This window comes from Fonsecaea monophora (genome assembly GCF_001642475.1).
Source record: "Fonsecaea monophora strain CBS 269.37 chromosome Unknown Scaff164, whole genome shotgun sequence".
Lineage (NCBI taxonomy): Eukaryota > Fungi > Ascomycota > Eurotiomycetes > Chaetothyriales > Herpotrichiellaceae > Fonsecaea > Fonsecaea monophora.
Window position 1 is genome coordinate 36089 of NW_019174095.1, and position 13101 is coordinate 49189.

The following is a 13101-nucleotide window of genomic DNA, read 5'->3' on the forward strand; positions in this document are numbered from 1 at the left end:
CACGGGGCGTACGGCCATTCTGACGTAGACAATGGGGGGGTGCCCGATGCCTAATACTTTGCCATCCAATGGCAGCGACCCAACCACACTGCGGCGGTGGCTCCATCGTGGATTGGCTCGTGTCCCATGCGCATGCCAAACAACATTCTGACTTGTCAGAAACGTGAAGGCAAAGACACAAAAGCAGGGCGCTGCGAATGGGGAGGATTGGGAGTGGGGGCTAGGCAGCCATGCAGGAGGACAAAGAGGACAAGGGTAAAGGGGGACGTGGGGTCCATGCACAGACCAGGATCAGCTGCGGGAGGTCAGACCAGCTTCCTGGGCGTCAGCAAAATAATGCTGCCACACCGCATGTCTTTTCCAAATCAAGTGCAGGATGGACCCTCGGGGATTCGTGCATGCAAACCCTGCCCAGGGGCTAAGTGAAGGCACACCGAAGAGCAGCTGACTTGGAGCCGCGGGCCGCCGCTTGGTTCGCCCCGTAGGATCCGACCCGCTGCTGGCACATCGTCACCTGTCCAAACAGGCCGAGGAGAATCTAATTAGCTGGTCGGCAAACAATACTGAGAAAACAGAAGCGTGCAAGTCGTGCGGGACAGACAAGAAGATGACAGCGATGGGGAACGATTAAAGCGTGCGGGAAACGATATGGGAAGGCGGTCAGATGCGTTGACTGCAAGAGGCGGCAGTTTTCGTGACGGAAGTGGGACAAGCCGACTCCTGCGCCGCATTGGGCAATTCTCCGAAAAGGGCAGTCTTTCGGTGGAAATATCTGCGACTGCGGAGGGGGTCGGGGGATGAAAGCTTAGACAGGCCGACAGGCAGAGAATATGGATACGACGTTCCTTCGTTGTTTGAAACGTGTGCGGAGAGAGAGTGTGTGTGTACGTGAGGGCGGTGCCTTTCCTTCGTCGAGCAAACACGGCTGAAACCCAGGCTGACCTACAAGCCACGATCTCGGCCCACAGCCTTTCACAGAATCGTGCATGGACAGGGCAGTCCGCTTTTGGAAACAAGGATACTGCTGGGAGACATATCTTCGTTGAACTGGGCGTGCTGAAGCTCAAGGTGCTGGTGCTTGGGATGGACCAGTCTGGGGCCGTGCTGAAGTGGTATATGCTCAGCCAGGTGCAGATTTCTTCGTCGGCGGGGTCAATGGGTTGCGGCGGTGGTGCAGGATCGGCAAGATCCTTCATCGGAGCAGACACGGCAGCACTTTCAAGAGGTTGATGCGGCTGTTCGATCTCTCTAAATGCTGCAATGATGGCCCGAAAATGAAACGATAAACAAGTCGCTTTGATCATGAGAAGTGAGTATATCATGGTAGAAGTGTATCAAGTTGGTAGGACAACAACAATGGGGGTTTCGCCGTCCGGCGTCATGACGATGGCAGATGGCGAAAGCACATGGCCAAGGGATATAGACAACGACGCGAAGGTGGCGAAAGGGCGAGGGACGGAGACGCAAAGAACCCAGGTCGAGACCCTGCCGCGTTGATTGATCCTGTCGTCCTGTCCGCATGTGTTGAGAGAAGAAACGCGTCGCTTGGTGCAGGTCCAGATGCCGGTCGAGTTCGTGGGAGTCCAAACGAAAGTCTTTGGCGTCGCTGTCACCGTCACTGTCAGTCACGCACTCACTAATGAAGGGCGAGTGTGAGGGTGAGCGTGAGTCTGTGTATGATTGGGTGAGGATACCTGTTTTCTTCTCATCTGCCCTCGAGGACTTATATCTGCCGTGAAATAGCTGTCACTGGCTAAAAATGGCGTCAGGATCACGTCGTAGCAGTTACTGACTTGGTGCAATGCAAGCAGAAAAGAAGACAGACACTGCCGCTTCTGCTGGGTGTATGGAGGCGTGTTGGTCGAGAAAGGTGAAGGGGCCAAAGCTCATTGTAGGCCTAGTGCGATTCAAACCAACGACCCATGGAGCGGACTCGCTTCCTCGAGGAGAGACGAGGGCTGACTCGAATTTCGTTGGATGTATCTGTTCATACGGGCCTTTCTTTTTGTGGGAGGAAATGACCTCTTTATCGATGTCAAGGAGGCACTGTTGCTTGCCGGTGCGCCGTTCTGGGGAGGGACGTCGGTGGAACCCATTCTGGTCAGCGGCCGGGGGTCAAGCAAGGGGACCACGGACAGGCTGTTGTCCTCGTGAGTGCTGTTGACTTTTTGCCTCCATCAATATCAGCGTAGGATTCTGCAGGAACGCCGCCCTTGGGCATGAAGAAAGCGTCGACGAACTCGATCCGCCGCGGGGTATCCGGAAAGCCATGGCAACATACCAAATTCCAGGTCAACCCACAAAGAGTCATGAGGCCGTGTCCAAGAAAAGCCGGAGAATTGGTATGGTTGTCATCTTTTGCGTGTTGACAAGTCCAGCCATCAAGAATCCCAGACAAGACACTCTGAAGTGCAGACCCTTTTACGCTCTTGAATTGTTGCCAACAACGCAGCGCGCTCGACTGAGTGGCCTCTCTGCCTCCCCGACCATTCCGATCCACATTCCGGGCAGCGTGACAGCATCCACAGAGTCGAGCCGAGACATTTCTCGATGTCCGCGAGGTGGCCGATGTGTATGGTCATCTTACCTGAAAGGTCTTGACTCGGATCGGTGAGGCTGGTGCTGAGCACTTGACACATACAAACTTTGCTGCTTGTCAAGACCTGTAGTTGGCAAATGTCCACAGGACCGCGCTGTAGGCATTCAAGGTTCCTCCTAACCCATGCGAAAGGAACAGCCAAGGGGTCTCGCAAATAGGAAGCTGTAACCTTTTTCCATTGGTGATGGGGGCGGGCGCAGCCAAACAGAATCAACGTCGATGTGGCAGACAGAGATCTCAACGGCGCTCAGACGCTTCAACTTCAAGGGTCGAATCGGCCCTGGCATGTTTGAACCCCCCAAGACGAGTCGTCAGGTGGCGTACCAGCGACATTATAGAACAAGAAAGTGGACCGGTGCCCAGTGATGCTGCTTCTGCCACTCGTACTCGGTGGCGACAGAACTTCCTGGCAAGCGTTGTGCGAGTCGACGCCCTCAACATTGACATGATATATTGACAAGCCTAACGGACGGACAGAAGATAAAGTGCCTTCGTAGACGGAGACGCAGAAGCAGCCGCGACGAGGGCATTGGCCGTCTTGAGGATCTGCTCTCATTACCAGCGGGGTGGATGGTCGCAGCACATCAACACTGTCCGGTTTCCCAAAGCCCAGCGCCGTCTCATCGATCGCCGATGAAGTGAGACGGCCCAAGCGATCCACGCGTGTTGGTTTTCGAGGCGTTTCATGTGTCAAGACCAGCTCGATGCAATATCAACGAGGGCTCTCCGTGGGTCAGGCCATTGTATCCATAAGGCCTTCCAGGGTATCTTCGCCTATAGCCTCTCAGGCCTCTTGAACTTGCCGCCTGAGTCGATCGTCGGAGGCCTTGTAGTAATTCAGGTAGTGTGCATCATTCCAGTCGTTCATGATATTCCAGAGGTACTCTGAGTAATCGGGTTGAGATCTGGCGAATTAGGATGCATGAACCAGAAAAGGAAGGGAGAACACACCTTTGACGGTCTCATTCAGTGGGTCGTAGTCGTATGTATTACCTGGGGATACGGAGAAGCTGTAGTAGTAGGCTTGGTGTTGGATCAACGGGTCGTACCAGCCGTTGCCGATCAACACATGGTCGAGGCGGATGTTGTGTACTCTGGTGATGTTCTTCGCATTCTGCTGTTCGAAGTATTCCGACATGATGGGTGTATAGTGGCCACCTGAGGCCAGTAAATGTCAACTGGGTCCAGTACTTCTCGCACTCAATCTCTTGCGGACAGGGGTGCGCGGGCAGATGGAGGAAGTACCAAGATCTTCACTCCTCGATTGAACCGCCAGAAGTAGTCCTCGTCGTTGGGGATCTCGTCGCGCCGACAAGAATAGCCCAGAGGTGTAGACGCGGTGGTGCACGTCGCCAGCGGCATCTTCGAGTACGATTTCCTATCCCACAACCTCGTCTCTGCTCCTGATATCTGATCAATAGACGAATGACCTGCGTATCCAACTTTCGCTGCAGGCGACGCTGCACGGAGCATGAGGTGCACAAGGGGATATAAACATGGACGCGGGCCATGAACAAGACGAAGGGACAAAGGCGAGAGATAACATAGACGAGGGACGTGAACATGAGGGTCATTGCGAAGCAGAATGAGAGTTCTCCTGCGCTTTCGTCCAGAGATGGCAAGCTCACCAAGAACTAGGATTGCGATATTGCTGGCTTCTGGGGATGTAGGGGAGGGATGAAGAAGGGTTGTGAAGGGGGAAGACAAGGAAGGGACGTAAACATGAACATAGGGGAGCGACATGAACATGACGAAGGGATATGGCGGAGAGACATGGCCAAGGAACATAGCGAAGGGAGATGGACGAGGGAGCTCTAGCTCCATACCAAGTGCCTCGTACAAACCGCTGCGTGCGTGTCGCAGCCAGCGTCGGCTAGCTGATGGTCGACATGGAACACTCGCCGCTCTCTGTACAGGACATGAATATGACGAGGAGACATAGACGAGGGACAGCAGTAGAGTTTGCACAGAAGCCGCCTCCTATTTTCGTTGCGACCGAGCTGCTGGAGATGCACCTCATCAGGACCATCGACGATACGGACAATGCTGGAAGCCGCCCACATGGCGGCTAAAGGCATCATGAAGAAGGGACATGAACATCGACGAGAGACAGACAGGCATTTGCGCTTTACACACTTGCTCTTGTTGTCCCCCTTTTCCCTGTGAGCTGCTGGTCTTTGACGACGACTTCCAGAGAAATGGAGACTTGTACACCATCCGCTTCGACTTGAGAACATGAAGCTTAGCAGTAGCTGCGTCCCTGTCGTTGTCAGGGATGTGCTCGACCTCCCTGCCCTCCCCTTCTAGACTCGGGGCAAGCTGCTTCATGGGACGGGCGGTTTGTTGATCGACATCGGCCTGCCCTTCGCAGCGGTGCGCGGCCTGACAAACCCCTGGAACGCCGACAAGGAGGTCCACGTCACGCGCAACGTCGACCCCGTCGAGCCGGCATGAACATCAACGAGGGACACGACGTAGGGACATGGAGGATGGACATGAACATGACAAAGGGAGATGAACATGGACAACGGATATGAACGCGAAGGGAGGAGACGAGAGACCAAAGTGCAACAGAAGCAAAGAGGTATCCTCGCATCATCACACTCACACTCGCCCTCACCCTCGTAGCCGTAGATTCCAATCGATGTGAACGGAACAACCACAAGCAAAACAGGTACCATACCATGGGATTGGGAACGCCTCCGGACAGCAAGTCCGACAGCAAGTTCGTACCACAGCAAGTTCTGTTGTCTGACCTCGCTGCCACCCGTTTGTATTGCCAACGTTGCAAGGTGTTGATATTTCAGACATCCAGTCCTTCTGTGCATCAAGCAGAAAACCCCGTAGCCGGGCGAGATACCGCGCAGACCAAGACGGTGCTATACTCCGGCCAGAGAGTTGTGAATTTGAAGGCTCGGATACGCGTACCCGGTCGAGATGGGCGTGCCCAGGGGCGTCGAGGCCTCGACTCCACAACCCACCCGGATCTTGCTCGGGGGTGCGACGAGCAGGCCATTAAGCAGTTCGCTGCGGAGATTCGGCGGTGGAGGAAACCCGAGCCCTGACAAGGGCGAAGGGGTCTTTGTGAATGACGAGACTATCCGGTTGAAGGCCAAGAAGATCAAGTAGATGGACCAAATATGATGGCGATGGTGGAAGGGAGATTGAACTAGCGTCGTCGTTCGCTTGTGGGCACGTTTGCCTCTGCCAAAAGCAGGCGGCGCCGCTGACGCGGGCAGGACGAGTTCAGGCGAGGTCTCAGGCGAAAGGCTGCGGCGCGGCCGGCACCAGGGTTGGCTGTACAACAACAGGCAATAGCGAGGTCTGGGAGGCGACGACGTGGACCAGTCGGACTGAATTGTAGCATTTGTGTGCGCACCTGGTAGAAACGAACGTCAGCCAAAGTCTTTGGTGTTTGCAGTTTCTGCCAGGCACATTAAGCGGACTTGGTGTGGCTCGTACGAACTTGCTGTCGGACTCGCTGCCCGAAGGCATTCCCGTGGAATTTGACAAAATACATCGTGGACCTGGAGGCGCTGGTGGGCGGGCGAGGAGACCAAGGATGCTGAACACGGAGAGAGGAATCGAGGAAAAATGAGGTGTCGCGACGTGACCTGACCAGGCGCGTCGTTCCACACCACAGCAGAGCATGATATGGCGCGGCGCGGTATGGGATGGCGCAAAGGGACAATGTATTCAGCAGCAGCAGCAAGCAGCAAACACATGCATACAGACGTAGAAGGTCGAGGGTGAACAAGATCGAGGTCGATGAAAAACCACACGTAGGAGCAGCAGACCGCGTCCAAAGATGGAGGGTTCGAACAAATTGAATCGTACCTCTCAACACCAAAACATGTCCAGACGCAGACAGCTTTAACAAGATTGAGCCGAGCCACGCCGCGCTTTTTTTTCCCCCCCCCCCCAACAGGCCACGCTCCTGACCGCTTCCTCAAGGCAATAGTATTCCTGAAGGGAGTTTTCCATCTCATGTTCTTACTTTCAACCAGAAGTAGTCGGAATCATGAGGGCCCCTACTCGGTCAACCCCATCGATCAGCCAGGACTTGACAGCTTCTTCCCCAGTCGTTCGCCTTTTCTACTCAACATGTCCACCAGTGTCGGCGCAAGAAGCTCCTGAAGCGTCGGACGCTGAAATGCTAAGTGGCCTTGGGAAGATGAAGAGGAGGAGGAGAGAAGGGACAAGCGAGCGATCGGAGAGAGTATGGGCTTCCCACAAGTTGCAGCCATTTGACCAGGACATGGACACACTGGTCGTATTTTGTGGCAGGGTTTTGTTTATCATGTGCCTAAACAAGAAAGAAGCTGGTTTCCTATCGGTGGTTTCCCCCCATCACTTTGCTTTTCCGATGGGGGGAGCACTGCACAAGCACATTGTTTACTTGTCTGGATTCATGATGGTGATGCAAAAGGAAAGAAATCGAGATGGAAGAGTACAGATATCAAGATAGAAGAGTACCTCGTACAGATACCAAGATTTACCCAGACTGTTCTATCGAGGTGCTAGTCTTCAGAGCCTGTAGCGAGAGATCAAGGTCGATGAGACGAAGCATATCTCAAGCCCCACGCAATGACATGATTGTGAGCTGCGCTGCGGCAAACATACTTTTCCAGTCGATGGTAGAAGCCCCTTGCAGATACTCCAGCCACGGCGGCCCGAGGCACTCAGCGAGGAAGTGGATGCCACGCCAGAAGGGCAACTGTCTTGCGGCCGATTCCGTCCCTGCGAATTCGAATTCTGGATGATCGATCATGTCCACGAGTGCCTTGGCGCATTTCTTGATCTTATCGACATCTGACAGTTCCTCGAGCCAGATCAAAGCTCTCATTCGCACTGCAGCCTCTTTGGCACCGGGGTGGTCCTTGGACACATGCCACTGCACCCAGAGCTCCGAACGAGCGAGTCGATTCAGACGAGTCTCTTGATCAAACCCCGCACATATCTTATCCCACAGTTTTAGGTCGCTCTCAGGCCGAGGCAATGGTCGCATGATCGTCCGACAGTAGAAGTTGACGGCTGCGTCCTTCTTACGCAGAATTTTGTCCTTCGCGCCGAATTCATAAATGCTGCGACCGAGAGACAAAAGTAGTTCGTCGATGGGATCATTACCAGGCGCCCACTCGGTATCAGCCGCACCGTCATCTGGAGGACCCTTTGCAGCGGCATAGTAGCGTCTCCGGGATCCCCAAGGCTTGGGCACCTTTCTGATTCGAACGCTGAAGAGGTTTTTCTGGATCCGATTGAGGTGGGCCATCACCTCCGAGGGTTTATCGCTGATGAGCGCATTCCACATCCGTACACACCCTTTGAGTCCTTCGGAGACGGCAAACATCTCAAATCTTACTGTGGGTATCGGGATTTCATCTTTCTCGGCCGCGACAATAGCAGCTACTACATTTCGGTCGAGCGAGCACATTGCAAAGATGCCACTATCCGCTTGACTTTGATTGTAGCAGTCCTCGTGGTGTGCGATGATGGCTTTGTGGAGAGCGCGTAGATGAGATTTTGCCTCAGTCTTCCATGTGTCTCCCTTTTCTTCTGCACCGAGGTGCAGTCGTAGCAGTTGTCGAGGACGGAGGAAGTAGGGAGCGCGGTCGAAGGTCTCTGGTAAATTCCACGCCATGTTTGGATGGAAAGCAAAGTGACAGAATAGATGGGCCTTGAATGGGAGGTAGGCTGCTTCGACGAGGTTTTGACAGCTGCTTGACGTGATGGAAAGAAGCACGCAACTGACCGGAAGGTGAAGCTTGGAAGCACATGGGAGACAACAACGAGACAGGATATGACCGACTGGTGACAGACAGGCTGGCAGGCGGTGCTGGCAGGCGGCGCTGGCAGCAGGCGCTCAGCCCAGTTCGACACAGAAACTACGCACCGCCATTCCTGACTTCCGTGCCGAGTTGCCTAGTCAATCTAGTTGTTCAACTTGCAGGGATGACTGCGCCCTGATAATTGATGTCTGAGACGTGGCACATGAGAATACGATGGCGAGCATCCACTCCTTCGTTGCTCACGGTGTATTGATCGCTGGTGGTGGTGGTGGTGGTGGTGGTGTTGTGGTGATCGTGGGTGGGCGGACGGTGTTTTGGCTGTCACACCTTGATGCCTGTGGACTGTACTCGTCTAGTGAGTTTTGCACAGGGGTTTGGCTGCACAACTTCAATCCCTGTAGAATGGACTCGTCTAGTGTGTGTTGTACAGGGGTTTGGCTGTGCAACTTCAATCCCTGTAGAATGGACTCGTCTAGAGTGAGGCTCTTCCCCCCGATTGATGCCCAATAGCTAGTGCTGGCACCTATTATCTCATGGCTAATGCCCCACCCACTCCATGAGCGCTTACAGCCCGTTGATTATTGGTGATGGCCTAGTGGCTGCCTAGTGTGGCGTGGTGCGGTGTTTTGGCTGTCAAACCTGAATTCTGTCAAAGGCTGACTTGGCTGCTTTGGGGGCTCCCTCGGGGAACTCAACCACTGAGCGTGCACCCTCGCCCACCTTCAGAGACACCCAGAACCCGCACAGAAATCATCTGGCAGTGCGGCTGACCCGACCCAACCACGTCATCAACTAATCAGAAGTGACATTCGTATCAAAAATCCCCCAAACAGCATGGATTGTGCCAGCACATACAGTCCCCAGGTGAGCAGGGCGCCTTCACCGCCTCACCATCACAACATGACCTGTCAAGATCCTTGGTAAATGGGAGGACAACCATCCCCACCCTGTGCTACCGCCTCTATCTATTTGGGCGCAACCACCTAATACACCGTTGCCCTCCTGCACCCCCATGTTCATGTCTCTTCACCGGTCAGCTCATTTTCCAGGCGCTCTCCTGCGCGACGTGTGGTGGAGTCGAATACTGGTTGCTTGGCCATCTCAGCAGCTGCCTGCGACACGCTTTCTGTGTCACGACACGCGCCTTGCTGATGAGTACTGCATGCTTGAACAGAATCAAAGGATGCCACGACGGTGGCGGATCTCCATGAACCGGTATCTGGCCCTAACGCCCTCCTCCAAAATACTTGGGCACATGGGTTGGGCTGTTGAGCCGCAGGAATGAGGCAAGTCCACCACCAACCCTTCTATTCCACTACACCCTATGCCCGACCTCACCCTTAAAAGAGCCGTCTTCTCGTGGAAACTCGCTCCAAATCTTCATCACCCATCTCACGAACACAACAAAGAGCTTTACCTCGAGTCCTCCATCCATCAGTGGCCGCAGCTCTCTGACGTGCGAGGACGAACACTATTCTGCCTTGCCGGCGAGACCATCGCAGCTCAGCAACGGTACGTCAGACCAGCCGCAGTATGGTGTTTGCCCGATAGAATGGCTGTACTTCCTCAGCAAGACCTGTATAGCTTACTCTCTGCCAGTTTTAAGTCTCTGGAAGGAAAATGGAAGGAAAAATGGACCAAGAGTTGTTTTTTGCGATCATCCGCACGGCTGCAGGATTGGATCTCCAGGACAATGTTGCGGGTATAAGATTTCTGAAGAGACTCAGTGAAATATCTGACAACTACGAGATGATGATTTCATCGGATTTTAGCGTTCGCGGAAGCGGGAATACGATCAAGCTAGGAGAGCGAATGGCTCCAGTCATCATGCAAGACGGCGGCTTCAAGACTTTCCTCGACATTCGAAGCCAACTACTCAAAACGGGCCTCGGCGAGCATATCCAGCGGCAATTGCGCAGATTTGTCGACTTTGTGTGTCAAGCTACTCGCGACACCTCGATCGAAATACCCAAGGGTATGACCTGCGGATTGTTCGACGCTATAAACACGAGAGCCGCTGTCGATGCTGTCATGAACTCCATTCGATACAAAGACAGCGACTTGAAGACACGGGCTATTCGAGCTCTCGTCGTAACCTGCGCCGTCACCTATCCAGAGGAGGTACAGGCTCTTCGAATTGACCTCCTATCCTTCGGCCTCGCCAATTCAGAGCTGATACAGACTCTTCAACCTCTCGGCACAATCTTCGGCACCGCCGAACCAGACAGAGGTGCGGACCCTCTGAAGACCCAGACAAAACATGCTGACTCTCTGAACATCCAGACGAAGATGCTGTTTTTCTGAGACGAGTCAGCTCCAGCACGGAAGGACGCTCCTGGGCGTTCATACCACAAACCGACCACGGGGACCCCCCATCGGGAAGAGGGAGGAAGATGTGAAGACACGACATCGGTGGCAAGGATTGGGGAAATCGTGCAACAATGCATTCAGTCATTCATTCATTCATTAGATAGTTTACGGACCCAAGACGAGGGTGCGTTGGAGCTCTCCTGAATTCTCTCGTCCTGTCCGCTCCTGAACACATGTCCGTCAGTGCATGAGACGAAATACCGTGATGTAGACAGGAGAAGAACAGGACAAGGGAGATGGGGAGAGGAGATGACCAGGCTCGGACATTCTTTTAGAGAGACAGAAAACCAAAAACCGACGTTCCTTTCTCCCAGTCCTTCTCACAGTCTTCTCTTTGTTTAGCTGTTTCCTACTCTTCCACTTCCACTTGGCCAAACCCCCTCCGGCTCTTGTGACACAGCGAGTATGGCCCACACACCTTCCCTGTGAACAATACTCTTCCATGGATTATCCACGCGGATGTGCGTGATTGCCCACGGAAAGATGACACCTCCTTTCAAATGTGATGGCCACATGCCGGCTCAAATGAGGGATGGACTCTTCGTCGTGCACGGGGATCCATCCCGTTTCAGCACCAGAAAGCACTGACTGTAGCGATATCTCATCTGACCACTAAATGTGCGACGAAAACGTGTGTTCAGGTTGGACCGCCGCCCATATGACACATATGTTCACAGTGACCCTTTGCACTCCCTCGGCCACTTGGTCACTTGAGAAACTGCCGTTGGCGACGTGTCCTTGATCACATGACGCTTGACCTGATCCTAGCAGTCTGACTTATACATGCGCCAGATGAGACCGACCCTGAACGCGCCGCGCTGACCCGAAGACGGTGGAGATACTTCGAAGCATCATCAGTCAGACTCTCTCATCCTCCCCCAAACCGATCGAACTACGATCAACGCCCCTCTCCCCAAAGTACGAAGCTATGTTCGCGTCGATACCGCAGCCCGCCGCCCGCCGCCCGCCACACGAAAGGAAATCCATCCTTGGTAGCTAGCTTTGGCAGCCCGACAACGTCGTCGCCACACACACACACACACACACACACACACACACACACTCTCTCTCTCTCTCTCTCTCTCTCTCTCTCTCTCTCTCTGTGGTTCGGCAGAAAACAGTCCCACCCTTCGAATGCAAGACCTCTCAACGATACCGAACCGTCGGCAGTTTGAAAATCCCGCTGTAAATACGAGGCATTCACCATGTCCGGGGAAACAGAAGCCCAAGTTCCAGGCCAGAGGCTACAGCGAGCACAAAGATCCCAGGCCGGCGCCGGCGTCTCCCTCGGCCAGCAGCGCGGTTCTCGTCTCCCCAAACAATGAGATTCTCTACCTTCTTCACCGTGTCCGGACCACCACTGCATTCCCCTCAGCACATGTGTCTCCCGGAGGCAAACCTAGAGCCAAGAGACGAGGATGAAGGAGGTCACAAAGTCAAGATAATGCACTCGATGACGGAATATACGCCTGGGTACATAGGGCCAACTGAGCCAGAAGATCATGACCACTAAAGACCGAATAACCGTGGATCTCCTCGTTGTGCATGCATGAGTGTGACGAGCAGCCACCAGCAGCATCAAAGTACCAAATACATCGTCACATGTCAGAGCTCAAGTAGGCAACGGTGCCTTCTTTTGCCATCCAGGCCCTGGGCCAAGTATTGCCGGGAAGATTCTCGTTGCTTCCAAAGGAGGCGGCGACACCGCCATCTTTCAGCGCTCGCGTCGAGTCAAGGCCCAGGCATAGAAAACAGGGTAAATTTATACGAGGATGAAATCTGATTGAATACATTGTACCCTGGTATACAAAAGAGGGTCGGATGCCCGCCCTGCCTCTCCACTCCAATATCATTCATTGTCTGATGGCTGTTGATCCTCCTCCTCCTCCTCACTCAGTCCTTTCATCAATACCTTTCCAGCTCGGTAGTCAATTGATCCGTCCTCATTGACGGTGAATGCTGGCTTCCATGGTGTAGAGCCAACTCATGGGGACCTTTGTCACCAGGACGCCTTTGGACAGTAGATGGTCGATTTTGAAATGAATAGGCTCGATCCGGTCGCTCGGTGAGGGCACGGATGCCTTGCTTGACCTTTCCCCCGTCTGTTACCCATCCTCCCATTTCTCCTTGTCTTCCCGCCTCGGTTCGATGTAGACATTTCTTGACTTTCATTCTCGCTGGGCCCTCTTGCATGAGAAGTTGAGTTTCTCCTACTACTCCCTACCTGAAGGGTGGGTTGGGTTTGAAACGCATCTCGTACCATCCCAGGAGTACGCCCGCACGGTCATCCCTCGTATGAACCTTTTTTTCATTTTCGTTCTCCATTCTCCGCATCACTGAGTT

The 13101-nt window shown here is 53.9% G+C and overlaps 3 protein-coding genes across 3 annotated transcripts; 1 reads left to right on the top strand and 2 right to left on the bottom strand.

The window, feature by feature from the left end:
* Positions 1 to 5478: 5478 nt before the first annotated feature.
* Positions 5479 to 6119, bottom strand: AYO21_11517 (hypothetical protein; the record flags this gene model as incomplete). Its single annotated transcript, XM_022661407.1, has 2 exons — positions 5479 to 5978; positions 6062 to 6119. The coding sequence occupies 2 exons, from the start codon at positions 6117 to 6119 to the stop codon at positions 5479 to 5481; spliced, it is 558 nt and encodes a 185-aa protein (XP_022506289.1).
* A 1053-nt stretch (positions 6120 to 7172) lies between these two features.
* Positions 7173 to 8240, bottom strand: AYO21_11518 (hypothetical protein; the record flags this gene model as incomplete). The annotated part of the gene is made up of 1 exon (XM_022661408.1): positions 7173 to 8240. One exon carries the CDS (start codon positions 8238 to 8240, stop codon positions 7173 to 7175), a length of 1068 nt encoding a protein of 355 aa, XP_022506290.1.
* A 1780-nt stretch (positions 8241 to 10020) lies between these two features.
* AYO21_11519 (hypothetical protein) lies at positions 10021 to 10692 on the top strand (the record flags this gene model as incomplete). The annotated part of the gene is made up of 1 exon (XM_022661409.1): positions 10021 to 10692. The coding sequence occupies one exon, from the start codon at positions 10021 to 10023 to the stop codon at positions 10690 to 10692; it is 672 nt and encodes a 223-aa protein (XP_022506291.1).
* Between the last annotated feature and the right edge of the window lie 2409 nt (positions 10693 to 13101).